The 16,833-nt window shown below is 43.0% G+C and overlaps 1 protein-coding gene across 4 annotated transcripts in view; it reads right to left on the reverse strand.

Moving 5' to 3' along the window:
• Positions 1–2,402: 2,402 nt before the first annotated feature.
• notch2 (notch receptor 2) overlaps positions 2,403–16,833 on the reverse strand; it is a 52,919-nt gene continuing 38,488 nt past the window's right edge. Inside the window, exons 16-34 of one of the 4 annotated variants that reach the window (XM_083554846.1) lie at positions 16,683–16,802; positions 16,442–16,594; positions 15,878–16,106; positions 15,497–15,698; positions 15,218–15,371; positions 14,829–15,013; positions 14,548–14,680; positions 14,101–14,343; positions 13,616–13,728; positions 9,820–10,349; positions 9,235–9,585; positions 8,999–9,150; positions 8,579–8,780; positions 8,053–8,131; positions 7,804–7,948; positions 6,948–7,270; positions 6,717–6,864; positions 6,536–6,633; positions 2,403–6,444 (exon numbers count right to left, since the gene is read on the reverse strand). In XM_083554846.1, coding sequence (XP_083410972.1) covers positions 5,005–6,444; positions 6,536–6,633; positions 6,717–6,864; positions 6,948–7,270; positions 7,804–7,948; positions 8,053–8,131; positions 8,579–8,780; positions 8,999–9,150; positions 9,235–9,585; positions 9,820–10,349; positions 13,616–13,728; positions 14,101–14,343; positions 14,548–14,680; positions 14,829–15,013; positions 15,218–15,371; positions 15,497–15,698; positions 15,878–16,106; positions 16,442–16,594; positions 16,683–16,802 — 5,000 coding nt within the window. In that variant the 3' untranslated portion in view covers positions 2,403–5,004. Of the gene's footprint in view, positions 6,445–6,535; positions 6,634–6,716; positions 6,865–6,947; positions 7,271–7,803; positions 7,952–8,052; positions 8,132–8,578; positions 8,781–8,992; positions 9,151–9,234; positions 9,586–9,819; positions 10,350–13,615; positions 13,729–14,100; positions 14,344–14,547; positions 14,681–14,828; positions 15,014–15,217; positions 15,372–15,496; positions 15,699–15,877; positions 16,107–16,441; positions 16,595–16,682; positions 16,803–16,833 lie in introns of all 4 variants that reach the window. The other 3 variants (XM_083554845.1, XM_083554844.1, XM_083554843.1) reach the window with 3 other exon arrangements.

Raw genomic sequence — 16,833 nt, forward strand, 5'->3', positions numbered from 1 at the left:
TTAGCGCCACCTGCTGATCTGGAGTAGTGCCGAATCCAAACCGGAGTTTGTAGTGCACTAGATAGGGTGAGGGGCTTCAGACTTTTGCTTCTTCTTCAACTTTCGGCTTCTCCCTTTAGAATCATCCGTCTCCATACCCCCCCCCCCTGTCCTCTACATCTGCCTCTTTCAAATCAACTACCTGCATGTCTTCCATCACCACATCCATAAACCTCCTCCTTGGTCTTCCTCTTTTTCCCCTTCCAGGTGGTCCCATCCTCAGCATTCTCCTACTGATATACCCCATGTCCCTCCTCTGCACATGTCCAAACCATCTCAATCTCACCTCCCTCACCGTATCTCCAAAACGTCCTACATGCGCTGTCCCTCTAATAAACTAATTCCTAATCCTGTCCATCCTCGTCACTCCAAACGAAAACCTCAACATCTTCAGCTCTGCTCCCTCCAGCTCCACCTCCTGTCTTTTACTCAATGCCGCTGTCTCTAATCCATACAACATCTCAGGTCTCACCACAGTCCTATAAACTTTCCCATTCACTCTCACAGATACTCTTCTATCACAAATCACTCCTGCTATCACTCTTCTCCACCCACTCCACCCTGCCTGCACTCTTTTCTTCACTTCTCTAACACACTCTCCATTACTCTGCACTGTTGATCTCAGGTACCTGAACTCCTCCACCTTCTCCACCTCTTCTCCCTGCAACCCGCACCCCTCCACTGCCCTCCCTCTCATTCACACACATGTACTCTGTCTTACTCCTACTGACTTTCATTCCCCTTCTCTCCAGCACATATCTCCACCTCTCCAGGCTCTTCTCTACCTGCTCACTACTCTCACCTCAAAAAGTTTCAAGACTAATGATGCTTCTACCACATCTGCGATTTCATCACGGACAGCAAGTTAGAGCAACGAGCAAAACGTCAAATTCGGTGTGAAACTAAGCAAATACAGACGCAACCCAGGAGTGGCAGGAACGCTGGAGGTGCTGTATTGCTGTGCAAAGGGACTATTTTAAAGGTGATTGTGTGTAAACCTAGATACATTTTTGATAACACCTCCTACACCAGCCTCACAGATTACGACATTACAACACGAAAAACTTGCCAAAGACGTTCTTCACTACTTGGAGAACAACAAGCAGAGGAGACACTAGGAATGAGCATTAGATGAGTGGAAATCTGTCCAAATTTGAGATTTTTGGTTCTACTCGCTGTGTCTTTGTTTGATGTACAGAGGGTCACTGGGGTCCTGAATGTGTGGCTCCTACTGTGAAGCATGGGGGAGGAGGTGTGACAGTGTGGTGTTGCTTTGCTTGTGACACTGTTGGTGAGTTAGATTCTGGAAAAAAAAAGAACTGCGACTGAATCAAGTGCCAGAAATTGGTACGGGTGAAAGGTATCTTTGTTTAGGTTTATTTTTTTTTTAAATACGAGGCAGACGACAAGTTAGGAGTTTTTCAAAAAAATACTTACTCTGCAGCCCAGTACAATGTGATCCAAGGTCTGGTGCTATAAAGCATTGCTTTTCTGTCTTCGCTGTCTTCTGTCACACCTCTGCATGAAACTCTTCCTATTTCTAATGCATTACATAGTGCACTTATAGAAAGTACAGGTCCATTTGGGAAGCATCCTGGTGTCTTTTCAGCTGTGCAAGCAAAACGCTTCAGTGTGTGTGTTTGTGTGGACTTTGCTTGCACAGCTGAAAAAGAACTGAAGTAAACAACACTTCATGTGTGTGTATACGGTGTACATATAGAGATAACCTTGGGACAAGGACATGCAGTGGTACAATCCAGAACACACTGCTTTTACACTGAGGAAGGTGTGGCCTGTGTCTATAATCCCAATAAAAGAGGCATGGCCTCTGAATTAGTCCCAGTTAAGAAGGCCATATGTGTCAGTCTCAGATAAGTAAAGAAGTCATGTCCTGCCGATCAGTCTCAGTAAAGTGAAGGAGGCGTGGCCTGTGTTTTCAGTCTCAGTAAAGTGAAGGAGGCGTGGCCTTTTTTCAGTCTCAGTAGAGTGAAGGAGGCGTGGCCTTTTTCAGTCTCAGTAAAGTGAAGGAGGCATGGCCTGTTTTTTAGTCTCATTAAAGTGAAGGAGGCGTGGCCTGTTTTTCAGTCTCATTAAAGTGAAGGAGGCGTGGCCTGTTTTTTAGTCTCATTAAAGTGAAGGAGGCATGGCCTGTTTTTCAGTCTCATTAAAGTGAAGGAGGCATGGCCTGTTTTTTAGTCTCATTAAAGTGAAGGAGGCGTGGCCTGTTTTTCAGTTTTAATAAATTGAAGGAGGCGTAACCTGTTTTCAGTCTCAGTAGAGTGAAGGAGGCGTGGCCTTTTTTAGTCTCAGTAAAGGGAACGTGGTGTTAAAACCTCACCAGAGAAGAAAAATATTAGTCAACATTTATAGCGTATTTCATGTTTATTGGCGTCATCTGTGTGTCTGCTTGGTTTTCGCTGCATAAATTTTGTTCTGTATGCAAAAAAAAGACGTCCTTCTACGAAAAAGTTGAAAGGCTACAAACTTCATTTAGCAACAGCGAAACAGGCATGTATTAGATGAACAGAGTAAAAGAAAGTACATTGCTATTTAAAATCTATATACAACATTTAATAAAAAAAAAAAAAACGTTTATTCACAGGGACACATGCTGCTCTCTGAGTTCAGATTATATCATCATTCAAGAAGCAGAAAAAGAAAATCAAACAATGGTTTAAGTGCCACAAAGTGTATATGCGATATGACATTTTGCACCATTTCATTAACACCAGTGTGTGTGTGTGTGTGTGCTCCTGTAAGCGTGTGATAAAATGATAATAACCTGTTAAAATCTGTAGATAAAAATGCAACATAAATCACCAGAAAGAGAGATTTGGTTAAAAAATACTTTTGGTTATAAAAAAAAAAAAAAAAAAAAAAAAAAAAAAAAAAAAAAAAGTGTGTTCAGGACGCTAAATTACTACGATGCGTAAAAAAAATATATATAGTAATGATTGTACCAATCAGGTTTATAAAGCTCTGTTTAAGACCAAAAAAAATTAAGATTAAACTTGCAAAAAAAGAAAACGAAAAAAATTGAAGGCAGGGTTTTCATATCGCCAAACAAGATAGATAGATGGATAGATAGATATATAGACGATATAAATTGCAATAATAATAATAATAATAATAAAAAAGGCAAAATTATTCAAATTATTCAAAGTAACACCTTCAAAACAAAAAAAACAAAAAATGTAAAATAAACAAAAAAAAAAAAAATTATACATATGAGAAATGGTTCAAATGGTTTGCACATTATTCTGTGGAGGGGAAAACAATGCACGTCAAAATAATTTTTTTAAAACCAAATAAAAAATTGCCCTACTAATAAGCTCCTTTGCTAATGAAATGCTGCACCATGTTAATGACAGTCACATTTCCTTAGGTGTCTGATTTCACACTTATTTCCTCTCGTTCGGGTCCAGGAACAGGATCCTGAGACGATATCCAATTTCATATAATGAAATGATTACTAGAAACACAAATCGCTGACTCGTCACTTAAGGGGGTGTGGCCATTTGTCAGAAGAGGGTTCATTGTTTCCACAGTAACAGCTTGTTTATGGGGACTTATGTTTGTAAAAGTGTGTAATCATGAGTGCGATGTTTTCTGTAAGACGATTTGTGAAAGGATTCTCCAGTGGTAGGCGAGAGAACATCAGATGTCGTAGACACTGGTTTGGACGCTAAATGTAAAACAGCACAGCACAAGAATGTTTCATTCCTTTTCTACTCAATATTCCCAAAATATCAAGGGGTTACATGGATATGATTTGATAATAAATCCCACTGAAATTACCGAACCCTAGAGGTTTTTTTTTTCCCCACACTATTTCATGCACTGAATGCTGTACAATAGCATTATCTGCTGATCTGGTGAAATCTAGGATTTGGTCTGGAAATTCCTGGAGTCAACCGCATGCTGGTGTGAATGAAAAACGGGGGACTTCCTTTTTGGAATACACTTGGAAATTCTTCTCAACAGAGCAGATAGTGATGAACTTGTCCTACAGAGAATCGCAATCTCCAGGCCATTAATAAAAAAAAAAAACAATCACAACGAAGCACAAGGTCTCTGTAATGGGTAAAAACAGGAGCCTGTGCGACATCACAACAGCTAGAATTTGAGCCGGTGGGCTGCTGTCAAAACTACGAAATAAAACGCTCGCAAAAAAAACAAACGCTAAGACTTATCACCGTAACGAAGAAGTTGCGTCAATGTTAAAGGGTCTGGACGTGCACATTGGTGAAGAACAAAACAAAAAACAAACAACTAAATCAATAACAAGGCAGTGTTAGCTCAAATGTAACCATAACCCATCCCACATAACGAAAAAAAAATAAAAAAACATTTACACTGGTTAGTAAGTCCATTGTTATCGATATATAAGCTTTGGAAAGAGTGGTTGCACTTTATTGGAGATTAGATTTCCTTCAAGGTTTAAAAATGAAAGCCGAGGCAAAATGGCCACCATGTTGAAAAGCTTAAGTCCAGCTCAGTGTCTTTGCTTTCAAAGATTGTCCACAGGAACAAATAAACGACCGACTCGCTGATGGGACTTTTGTTTTACTCTTGTCTCGTGCATCTTAAGGATCGGAGTTCTACAGATATAAACCTATAGCCGTATGGATTGTCTACAAAGAAATGCATTTGATGACATTTGATCGCACTTGCAAAATCCAACGTCCATGACGTGAACTAACGAGTGTAAACTGGGTATTAGCATTAATCCATCCAAAGTCGGACTGAGCAACGAGAAAGATTCGTTCTCTGCATCAGCAGAAAGAAAAGTTGCATATAAAAACCACTATCTGCATAGAAAATGAAAAAAATAAAAAATACAGAGCAGTGTGTGAGAGAAGAAACAGATTTTGCCTTTCCACAGGCAACATATTTATGCAGTTAAATTGCATATAAACACCACAGTCAGGTTAAGAAACAGCGCCAAGCAGTTCCTCTGTGCTATTACGCGTACACACTGCTGCAGGCTTGCTGCTGAGGTGGCGGCTGCGCTGGCTGGGAGGGCTGCGGCTGCAGGAGGGGAGCCTGCTCTGGAACGTGAGTGTGTGCATGTGTGTGAGGGTGCGCGTGCGTGTGCAGCACGCTGTGCGGACTTGTGGTAACGTCAGACCAGTCTGAATGTGAGTGAGGCGAAGACGAAGAGGACCAGGGATCTGGTGACTCGGGCGATGGCGTCAGGTACGGGTGCTCGCTCGAGGGTGGAGCTCCATGACCCGGAGTCGTGACCTCAGAGCCCTGACCCGAAGTAGTCACCACCTCTGACCCAGCACCGCTGGCGTAGCTGCGGTGAGAAGGAGGAGTTGGGTATTTATCCACAGGGCTCTGTAGCTGCGGTTGGTACAGCGTCACCTGCCTCACCTGAGACTCATGGCCGTGACCATGGAGGCGAAGGAGTCCATGCTGTGGCCCCGTCTCCTGCATGGGATACATCATCTCCGGGCTGCAGTGCATGTGGTTAAGACCCTGGGTATGGGCTTGGCTCACCTGCATGCCAGCCTGCGGGTTAGGTTTGTGATGTGCCTGGGTTCTGGAGCCCATCATCTGGAAGGTGACAATGGATGGAAGCTGCTCTCGACTCACCGAGACGTTGACAGGCCTGAGAATCCCAGAGCCGTGATGGGGCTGGGGCAGGCCTGAGTGTCCCGGCGTCATCTGGTGGGAAAGCATGTGGCTGAAAACGTGAGGGGTGGAATAGCCGTGCTTAGGCAAACCCACCCAGCTCTGCTGCTGCCCTAGCATGTGGCTGACAGGGGGCAGAAGCGGGCGGGTTGAGGGGCTGTTCATCAGTGGAGGTGATTTAGCCATATTAGTCGCTCCTGCAGGATCTGCTGTGTAAGAATGGGGCGATTCGAGCGAATCCACAGGCGACATTGTCACTGAGCTTTCCGAAAGAGCGCCAGTGCCCGCCGTCGCTGCTCCCTTGGCGCCATTAGTGTTAGCAGTCACGGTTGCTACGTTACCACTGGATGCAGCCAATCCTGTCGTTTCTCCTCCAGCTGGTTTTTTCCTCCGCTTCGTCTTCATATCCTTCAGATCTTTGACTCCGCCTCCGGTGCCATTTGGGCCTCCGAGTTTGGTGGTACCACCACGCCGGTTCTTCTTGTTCTGCTGTCCCAGTCGCATTCTAATGACCCCATTACTGTTGCAGACCATGGAGTGTCCGCCCCCACCGTTTCCCACATGGTTCGGTCCAGAATGTGGGCTGTGAACCAGATTGTACTGGTCGAGCAGGCGGACAATGTCATGATGCATGCGTTCCTGAGCGGTGTCACGTGGCAACCGATCTAGGTGATCAGTGATGTCACGGTTCGAGTAGTGATCCAGAAGGACCTGTGCCGCCTCGAAACTGCCTTCACGTGCCGCCAGGAACAATGGCGTCTCCTCCTGAACGACAAAAAAAAAAAAAAAAAAAGGCTAAGAATTCAGCAAAGACCAGATTTTCTTTATACAGGTGTTAAAGCACACAAAAACTTACCTTGTTGTCCTGCATGTCTCGATTAGCGCTGTTCTTCAGGAGCACCAGCGTGGCTTCTACATTGTTCACAGCAGCGGCCCAGTGCAAGGCAGATTTACCTTTAAAGATAATTACGTCTTTATCAGTATCAGTCACTTAAAAAATAAATCCGTTACATACAGCTGCAGTGAGGGTGTCGTACCATGGTCGTCCACAGCGTTTACATCCGCGTGGCAGTGCACCAGCTCCTCCACCATACCCTCTACGGCCAATCTGGCAGCCAGAATTAAAGGAGTGGTTCCATCGTTCATCCTCGAGTCCAGTTCTGTGGCACGATTACGTATCAGGATCTACGATGGAGCAGAGTGAATAGATGAACAAATAAAGTAATAAAACGTGGTCTTCGCTTGTACTCTTTCTAATCTTCTCTCACCTGAAACACTCCCTGAGCGTCGGCGGCGATGGCCGCGTGCAGCGGCGTGCGACCCATGTTGTCATGAGCGTTGGGGTCAGCTCCAGCGTCCAGCAGCCTCTTGGCAGCGTCGGCGCGGGCGTACCGAGCGGCCAGGTGAAGAGCCGTCTCGCCCGTGCGCTCGGTCTGTGAGTTGAGTGTGGCACCCTGAGAAATCAGATCGCTGATGATGTTCGTTCCGGGTTCGTCCACTCCGCTTTCCTCCTCCTCTTCTGCTAAGACGCTAACGCACTCGGGGCTGCTGCCGCCGCGGAGAGACGCCAGCATTAGAGGAGTGAAACCATCTGAGAGAGAGAGAGAGAGAAAGAGAGAGAGAGAGAGAGAGAGAGAGAGAGAGAGAGAGAGAGAGAGAGAGAGAGACAGAGAAGCGAAAAGCAATTAAGCATGTATATGAACCGGCGTCAGGCTTTTACAATAATCAAGGAATCTATTTTCTATGCATATTCAAATTGGATTAAATTTATGTCACAAATATATGCTAATTAGCTCCAATATTTTATGCACTAATGGGGTTACTTTTTTTTTTTTTTTTAAAGGTGGCTGCAGAAACAGTTTTAACATAATTTTCTTTTCAGTATATAGTTCTACAGATAATTCGCAAATGTACAAAAATATATTTTAAAATGTATAAATTTTTATTTTGTCAGGTTCATGCAAGCATCCTTTTCTGTCTACTGCATGTTTAATCCTATTTTCTACTATATGAATGCAGCATCAAATAAACTGGCAACCGAGACGCACCATATATACACACATTGTAATCATTTCTTTTTACATTATAAACTTTACAGAAATCTTTCTATCTGGAGGTCATTACCAGGTCCTTTCACGTTGACATCCAGACAGTCAATGTCGATGTCAGCCTGAGGTGGCGTGAGGGTGATATCGGCAGCTTTACAATGCTGCAGGGTCCACTCGCGACGATCCACTCCTGCATCCACTCCCAACAACGGTTTGTCTTCCTGCTGAGAGAGATGAAAAGATAAAGTTTTAAAGACTCTTCAATATAAATCTTATCATCGTGTGAGTGTTTATGAATATGTGTAAATGTGTCATTCTATCTCACCCTTGGTTTCTTGGGCAGAAGATCCTCCTCTGGCCAGTGATGACCAGCACTGCCATCCATCTGTGACTTCTGTAGGCTCCTACAGAACAGCAGGAAAACGCAATGAAGGAAGAAACCCCATAGTTCAGATCACGTGTGAGTTCAACAAATAGGACATTGATATCAAGATATACCCGACATTTAAAGTAGACAAAAAAGCAGTGGAAATATTACACATTATCTGCCATGCTGCTCAACATTCATACATGCTTAACATTCAGGGGGAAAAAGAGTTGGTTGTACTTTAAAACTGAATTTTGACCAATTGTACCAGCACATCTTGCTCTGCCCAAATAATTTCCAGTTCAGCAGAAAAGAGGAGAAACATCTCAGTATCAATCTACACATTCCTGGAAAACTGTACTGATTTTATGTCATCAAGGATTTATCAGATATTCCTGTTTTTGAATCTAAAATAAAATCAAAGTAAAAAAATAAAACCTTTTTCCATTATAACACCCCCTGCCTGTATTCGCTCCCAACTCACTTCATGCCGAAGTCATCCTGGCCAACGGGCTCTCTTCGTTTGCTGTCCTTCTTTGCCAGGAAGCCGTCTGGCAGCCAAAGGAGACCGTGCTTGCGTTTACGTTTGGCAACCAAAACGCCCAAAATCAGGATAAGCAGCATGATAGCGACCGCCACGCCGACGAGGTAAAACAAAGGATTGGGAGGTGGTTCAACTATAAAGCCTGGGTGGGAGATAAAAATTAATGTTATTTTTTTTAAGTAATTATTTTTTAATAAAATTGAATATACGCTTTCTCTAAACAAACTGTCATTTAGTAGAAAATATATATATTTTAAACTTCTGCTGTTGTACCACGTAACACTGCACAATTTATTCGCAGCAAAACAAAGCAAATCAACAAAAAAAAAAAAGGGGTAATACGAGTAATAAAACCGACACCTGACATACTCTCCACATATAAGACAGGATATTGCAGCTCAGCTGTGAGGGCTTCAGCAGCGATGTATGAGGCAGCAAGGTCGGTGCTGAGGAAACACTCAGTGGATGTTTGAGTGCACTGGCGATTATCAATCTCCAGATACACCTTTGACCTGGACAGAACAGACAACACATCCCATTCAGTTTATACAGAAACACTGTTTTGGCTAAAACTGTAAACATTTCTGCAAATGTACCCAATAATCTCATTCCCCAGCTCCCTCTTGCCGAGTCGTTTGGCAGTGCGGGTGCCGGCGTGTGAGTCTTCGTGGTCGGCACCGTAATACGGATAGATCATCAGCTCCTTTTTGTCGTCGCGCTTGACACGCAGGTTGGTGTGAAGCAGCATACCCAGTGAGCGCAGGAAGCCTTTCATATCTCCCAGCAGCTCTTTGGGCTGCAGCAGTACCACGATGACCAGCGTGCCGTCCGCCAGCTCAGGTGGCTTGTCGCTGAAGCAGTCCAAACCATCCCAGCCGCACTCCTCTGTGTTACAGCCCTCATTACAGTGGCCGTTCTGGTAATGGTCACGACAGTACTCATCATACCTGTGGTTAAATAAATTGTTTAGCATTAAAACTTTACTCTCCTGCGATTTCTGGGACAAAGGGAAAAAAAGAGTGTTTTTTTTCTAGCATATTTGCGTAGCACTTCACAAAAGTTAATTAAGCACAAATCATTGAAAAGTATGCAGAAACATTTACGGGAATTGGAAAGAAAAAAATAATTTACACATTTTTGCATATATATTTAGCACCTGTGGGTGGCGCTACGGTACGTACTTGCACTTGCCGGGCGACTTGGGGTTGCTGTGGCACTCGAAGCTGTCAAAAAGACAGCCGGCAACGTTGCACTCGGGGTCACAGCGCTTATTACGGAAGTACTCCCAGCATGGCACGTTGGCCGTGCAGTTTTCCCAGGGGTTGGGCCGTTGCAGCGTGCAGTCTCCTCCGTCCCATTCGCACTCCAATGTCTTACATTGCGGGTCACACACCCAGTCACCTCTGCTCCCCTGACAATCCACATAAGGACAGGACGAGGGCAGGTCTCTGTGCTGGCATTGCTCACCACTGTAGCCAACCGGACAGTGGCATAAGTACCTGTAAGATTTGCTCATTTCTTTCATGCACACGCCCCCGTTTTGGCAGGAGCAGGATGGAGTTACGTTTTCGCACAATGGGCCTGAGAAGCCAGATGGACAGACGCACTGCACTCGGCTGGATTGGGACTCCTGACAATGTCCACCATTCTGACAACGGAGACTGGCACAACTGCGGCCCACGATCTCACCGCAGTTGAAGTCTGTGTAGCCCTAAAATATGATGAAATATTTAAAAAAGGAATATGTTTTAGTTCAAGACAGTGGACATACATATATATATATATATATATATATATATATATATATATATATATATATATATATATATATATATATATATATATATATATATACAGTGAGGAAAATAAGTATTTGAACACCCTGCTATTTTGCAAGTTCTCCCACTTAGAAATCATGAAGGGGTCTGAAATTGTCATCGTAGGTGCATGTCCACTGTGAGAGACATGATCAAAAAAAAAATCCAGAAATCACAATGTATGATTTTTTAACTATTTATTGGTATGATACAGCTGCAAATAAGTATTTGAACACCTGAGAAAGTCAATGTTAATATTTGGTACAGGAGCCTTTGTTTGCAATTACAGAAGTCAAACGTTTCCTGTAGTTTTTCACCAGGTTTGCACACACTGCAGGAGGGATTTTGGCCCACTCCTCCACACAGATCTTCTCTAGATCAGTCAGGTTTCTGGCCTGTCGCTGAGAAACACGGAGTTTGAGCTCCCTCCGAAGATTCTCTATTGGGTTTAGGTCTGGAGACTGGCTAGGCCACGCCAGAACCTTGATATGCTTCTTACAGAGCCACTCCTTGGTTATCCAGGCTCTGTGCTTAGGGTCATTGTCATGTTGGAAGACCCAGCCTTGACCCATCTTCAATACTCTAACTGAGGGAAGGAGGTTATTTCTCAAAATCTCGCAATACATGGCCCCGGTCATCCTGTCCATAATACAGTGCAGTCGCCCTGTCCCATGTGCAGAAAAACACCCCCAAAGCACGATGCTACCACCCCCATGCTTCACAGTAGGGATAGTGTTCTTGGGATTGTACTCATCATTCTTTTTCCTCCAAACACGTTTAGTGGAATTATGACCCAAAAGTTCTATTTTGGTCTCATCTGACCACATGACTTTCTCCCATGACTCCTCTGGATCATCCAAATGGTCATTGGCAAACTTAAGACGTGCCTGGACATGTACTGGTTTAAGCAGGGGAACCTTCCGTGCCATGCATGATTTCAAACCATGACGTCTTAGTGTATTACCAACAGTAACCTTGGAAACGGTGGTCCCAGCTCTTTTCAGGTTATTGACCAGCTCCTCCTGTGTAGTTCTGGGCTGATTTCTCACCTTCCTTAGGATCATTGAGACCCCACGAGGTGAGATCTTGCATGGAGCCCCAGTCCGAGGGAGATTGACAATCATGTTTAGCTTCTTCCATTTTCTAATGATTGCTCCAACAGTGGACCTTTTTTCACCAAGCTGCTTAGCAATTTCCCGTAGCCCTTTCCAGCCTTGTGGAGGTGTACAATTTTGTCTCTAGTGTCTTTGGACAGCTCTTTGGTCTTGGCCATGTTAGTAGTTGGATTCTTACTGATTGTATGGGGTGGACAGGTGTCTTTATGCAGCTAATGACCTCAAACAGGTGCATCTAATTTAGGATAATAAATGTAGTGAAGGTGGACATTTTAAAGGCAGACTAACAGGTCTTTGAGGGTCAGAATTCTAGCTGATAGACAGGTGTTCAAATACTTATTTGCAGCTGTATCATACAAATAAATAGTTTAAAAATCATATATTGTGATTTCTGGATTTTTTTTTTTTAGATTATGTCTCACAGTGGACATGCACCTACGATGACAATTTCAGACTCCTCCATGATTTCTAAGTGGGAGAACTTGCAAAATAGCAGGGTGTTCAAATACTTATTTTCCTCACTGTATATATATATATATATAAATACTAGAATTCATTTCTACAATACACAATATGTACCACGACAGTCCGATGATAAACTCCCTGTGGGCGGAATTTTACTTTAAAGCTTACTATCGTATCAACTGCTTGTAACTTTTTAAGTAAAGATTTTATTTTAAATAAATAAAAAATGCTAGAAAAAGAGATCATGGTAAACAGGATATCTCAGAAAACTGTATCACGATTTCAATATAATAATTGTCATATTATAAAAAATTATAAAAAAATTAAAAATAAAAAAAACCTATAAGAATGAAAAACGGTAGCTGTTTTTTTTTAAATACAAGTTTAAATTAGGGCTACAACAACTAATCAATAAAAAGTTAGTAAACAATTTTATTTTGTCACTGTTGTGGTTTTCAGCATTTGAACATCAATGCATTTCCCCCCTTTTTTTTAAGCCTGTTAGCTCCATTCTCTTTTCATAGCATTTGTCTGCTACAACAGTAAGTTATGCCTTTTCAAACGTGATTTACTGCGGCTTTACTTTACTATACGTTCGAATGCTTGTTTTCAATGTTTGTATATTTAATTTATGCAAATATCATTTAATTGCTTATACCTTTCCCAACTGAACATAATGTCTGCATATAGATTTTTTTTTTTAAGCGTAATTGTCAACTTGCCATCTGCGAAATACAATAGAAATTTGGATTTTTTGACAGAAAGAAACAACCCACCACAAGTGAATTTTTTCAGTGGAGATATGTGGCTAAAATTTACCGTCCGATTAATCGATCATCGAAGTAATTGTTGGTTGCAGCCCTACTTTAAATATAAATATTTTTATATTAATAGAATAACACAAGCAAATAAATAAATTGTATTAAATTATTATTAAATTATGAAAAAATTATTATCATTTTAAATACCTTTTTTTAAAATTATGATATGTTTGCCAAATCAACCCCTACCCCAACCCAAACTCATTACCAAAAACACGTCTAAGAAGAGAGTATTTACACGTCACACCTTTCTATATCACGTTTTCATTACACAGAACTAAAACACCAGGCACAAATACTGCTTCCAGAAAGCACACTGGGCAACACAAACCTTTCCAACGTTCAGTTCTGACAATTAGCAGCTGGAACAGAGCGTGTTTGAGGAAAAGCTCTCATTTTCATTGGTTTACCTGATCTATGTTGGCTTTCTCCCTTTTAGTGCAGGCGTGAGGAAATGAAGAGAATAAGCAGCAGTTAGAGAAGAAGCCATTTTACACCATGCAGAAAGAAAATCACACACGAGCATGCATTATTACAAAGGACAAGGAGAAGCAGAGCAAGAATCTGAGCAAGGCAGAAAAAAAAAAAAAAATTATATCCCAGAGACATCAACACTACGAGCGCTTAGTAATGTGCTTTAATTAAAGCAGTCTTGTTATTGGGGGGAAATGGTGAACAGACCTTAGGACACACACACACACACACACACACACACACACACACACACACACACACACACACACACACACAAACACTTACAGGTGGACACAAGCAGCTGTATCCATGGACTGAGCTTGTGTTCATAGAACACCTGCCTCCGTTGTGGCAGGGTTTCGACTGACAGAGGTCTACCATCGATTCACACAGGCGACCTACAGGGGGCACACACACACACACACACACACACACACACACAATAACAATGAGATTACATAGTTGTACAGTTCAGAGTCACAATAAATAATCAAATAAAAATCATTCAATAAGAACCTATTTCTGCTAGTTACGATACTGAATTCGCATTAAGCCACACCTCCACTCAATTCTCATTGGCTGCGTCTTACCACCACATTAATGCTTCGACACGCCCACAACAGAAGCGAATCTGTGTCGAATTACATTTGTTACAGGCAGCTATAAAGAATACTGTTGAAACCTTTCAGATCTTTCCAGCTCTAAAAATAAAACAATTCTTTTTTAAATCTAGTAAATTTTTAAATAAAACAAACAAAACAAATTTTTACCGGTGTAACCAAGGCGACAGCGGCACTGAAAGTCGTTGGCTAGCTGAACGCAGTCGATGCTGCCGGGTTTGTGGCAAGGATAAGGCCTGCATTCGTTAATGTCTCCTTCGCAGCGCTCGCCGGTAAAACCGGGAGGACACACGCACTTGTATTGACCGATACCATCCAAACAGCGACCGCCATTCAAACAGGGAGGGCCAAACTCAGTCGAGCATTCGTCAATGTCCACCTCGCACTGGGGACCTGAGCAACAGAGACAAGTAAGAGAGAAGTTACGAGGAGCGAGATGATGTTCAATTCTCAACACTAATTGGTTAAAATCTTAACCTACGCTTTTACTGGTCCAGCTTCAATACCTGGTATCGGGTTAATGCTGTGTTATAAAGTTTGCTCATTTGCTCGTTTGTATGTGACTACCGAACTCTGCAAAACGTTTGTGTGTGGTACCTTTGGTTCCTGGTGGGCAGGAGCAGTAGAAGTGGTTCACCAAGTTGACGCAGGTGCCTCCATTACGACACGGGTTCGACTGGCACTCATTTACATCATAATCACAGTTCACACCCTGATACCCAGGTTTGCACTGAGAGAGAGAGAGAGAGAGAGAGAGAGAGAGAGAGAGAGAGAGAGAGTCTCTATACATCCATATCACAACAGACTAATTCATTTTGTTATACAAAACTATACAAGTTGTTCAAGGAGCATTTAAATATGAAGGTTGAGGTTGTTACCTTGCAGTCATATCCTCCCTGATAGTCTATACACGTCCCCCCGTTCCTGCAGGGACTGGAAAGACATTCATCAATCCCTGTCTCACAGTAGCTGCCAGTCCAGCCCATTTGACACAAGCAGTAGTGTGTATTATCCTTGTTTTCACACTTGCCCCCGTTTTGACACAGATGCTCAACTGCTACACCTGAAAATTAAAAACACAACACACACACACACACACACACACACACACACACACACACACACACACACACACACAAACACAAACACACACACCAGCACATTTCCAAAATAAAGGTACAGCATCTCACAAACACACACACAAAACCTAGCTCACCACAACACAAGACTTTCTTTTATTGACTTATTTATTTTTAATCTAACGGACCTTTCTTCAAGGCAGCGTTACGGCACGAGATGTTTGGGATGTCACAGTAGAGGCCACTCCAGTCCTGAGGACACCGACAACTCCACTTTGTCTCCTGCTGCACACACTCGCCACCGTTCTTGCACTGGATGTTTCTACAGAGATCTGCCAGTGACTGCAATCACACAAAAAAGAAACCACTTAACCAAAAAAACAAAACAAAAAAACACAAACAAACAAAAAAGTGTACCGTATGTATGCAAGATATGACATATAGAAAATAATTGTGTATGTGTGTACCTGGCAGAATCGACCGGTGTACTCCATAGGACAGGAGCAGTGGAATGTTCCCAGGCCGTCGTTGCAGGTGCCTCCATTTCTGCATGGCTGCGATTCACACTCGTTAATCTCGTACTGGCAGAACGAGCCAGTGAAACCGGGACGACATCGACAGGTGAACTGGTTTATGCCGTCCACACACGTGCCATTATTCAGACAAGAGCTGGAAAGAGAAAAAAAAAAGAGATACAATCACTACTCTCACATTTGTAACCTCCTCTGCAGTGTTAACGTTCCTGAGATTAAACATTATCGCATCCGTAATAAAAGATAAGAAAAAAAAGACTTTGCTGCATCAGATATATATTAAACTTATTACAGCGCTGAAGTCTCAGCACTTACGTCTCAGTGCACTCGGGGATGTTGCGCTCACAGTTGATGCCGCTGAAGCCGGGCCGACACTGGCATGTGTAGCTGTTGACAAAGTCCGTGCAAGTTCCTCCATGCCTGCAGGGGGAGCTTTCGCATTCGTTCACCTCCTCCTCGCATCGCTCACCAGAGAACCCCGGCCTGCACTCGCATGAAAACCGGCCCACCTTGTCTACGCATAAGCCTCCGTTGATACAGGGGTCTTAAAAAAGGGGCAGTAGTTCAAAGATTAGGTTACACTTACAAATAATGTTCAGAGAACACAAGGAATATAGTAAACACACTGGGGTTCACTAATTAACACCATCCGACCAATCAGAATCAAAAAAATTGCAGCATTGTGGTATAATACTGTATAAAACCAGATGTAAAATAAGCTGATACTGAAAAACAGTAAATCTAAAGCAGTAAATCTTTGTGCAGCGGTTTGGGGTCAATGGGCTCTAGTTTGGAGAGACTAGATTTACAGCTGTGTGTGTGTGTGTGTGTGTGTGTGTGTGTGTGTGTGTGTGTGTGTGTGTGTACGGGTGCACTCACTGGAGCTGCAGTCGTCAATGTTAGTCTGGCAGTTCACGCCGCTGTATCCGGGCTGGCAGCTGCACATGTAGCTACCCTGATTGTTCAGACAGTGAGCACCATTCAGACATGGGTTCTTCTTGCATTCGTCGAGGTCTTCTGTGCACTGGGCTCCTACAAACATGTACACACACACACTGTTTAAAAGCTTTGCAAAAAGCCACCTGTTAAGAATATTTCGCATTAAAGTCTGCACACTCACCTTGCCATCCACTGGGGCATTTGCAGGTGTAGGAGGTGTAATCTGACGATGGTAGACACACACCTCCTCTCTGACACGGGAGAGACGCACACGGCACTAACTCAACCTCACAGTGGCTCCCTGTGAGAGAGAGAGGATCAATAATAAATCA

This window comes from Silurus aristotelis (genome assembly GCF_946808225.1).
Source record: "Silurus aristotelis genome assembly, chromosome: 11".
In the NCBI taxonomy this organism is placed as follows: domain Eukaryota; kingdom Metazoa; phylum Chordata; class Actinopteri; order Siluriformes; family Siluridae; genus Silurus; species Silurus aristotelis.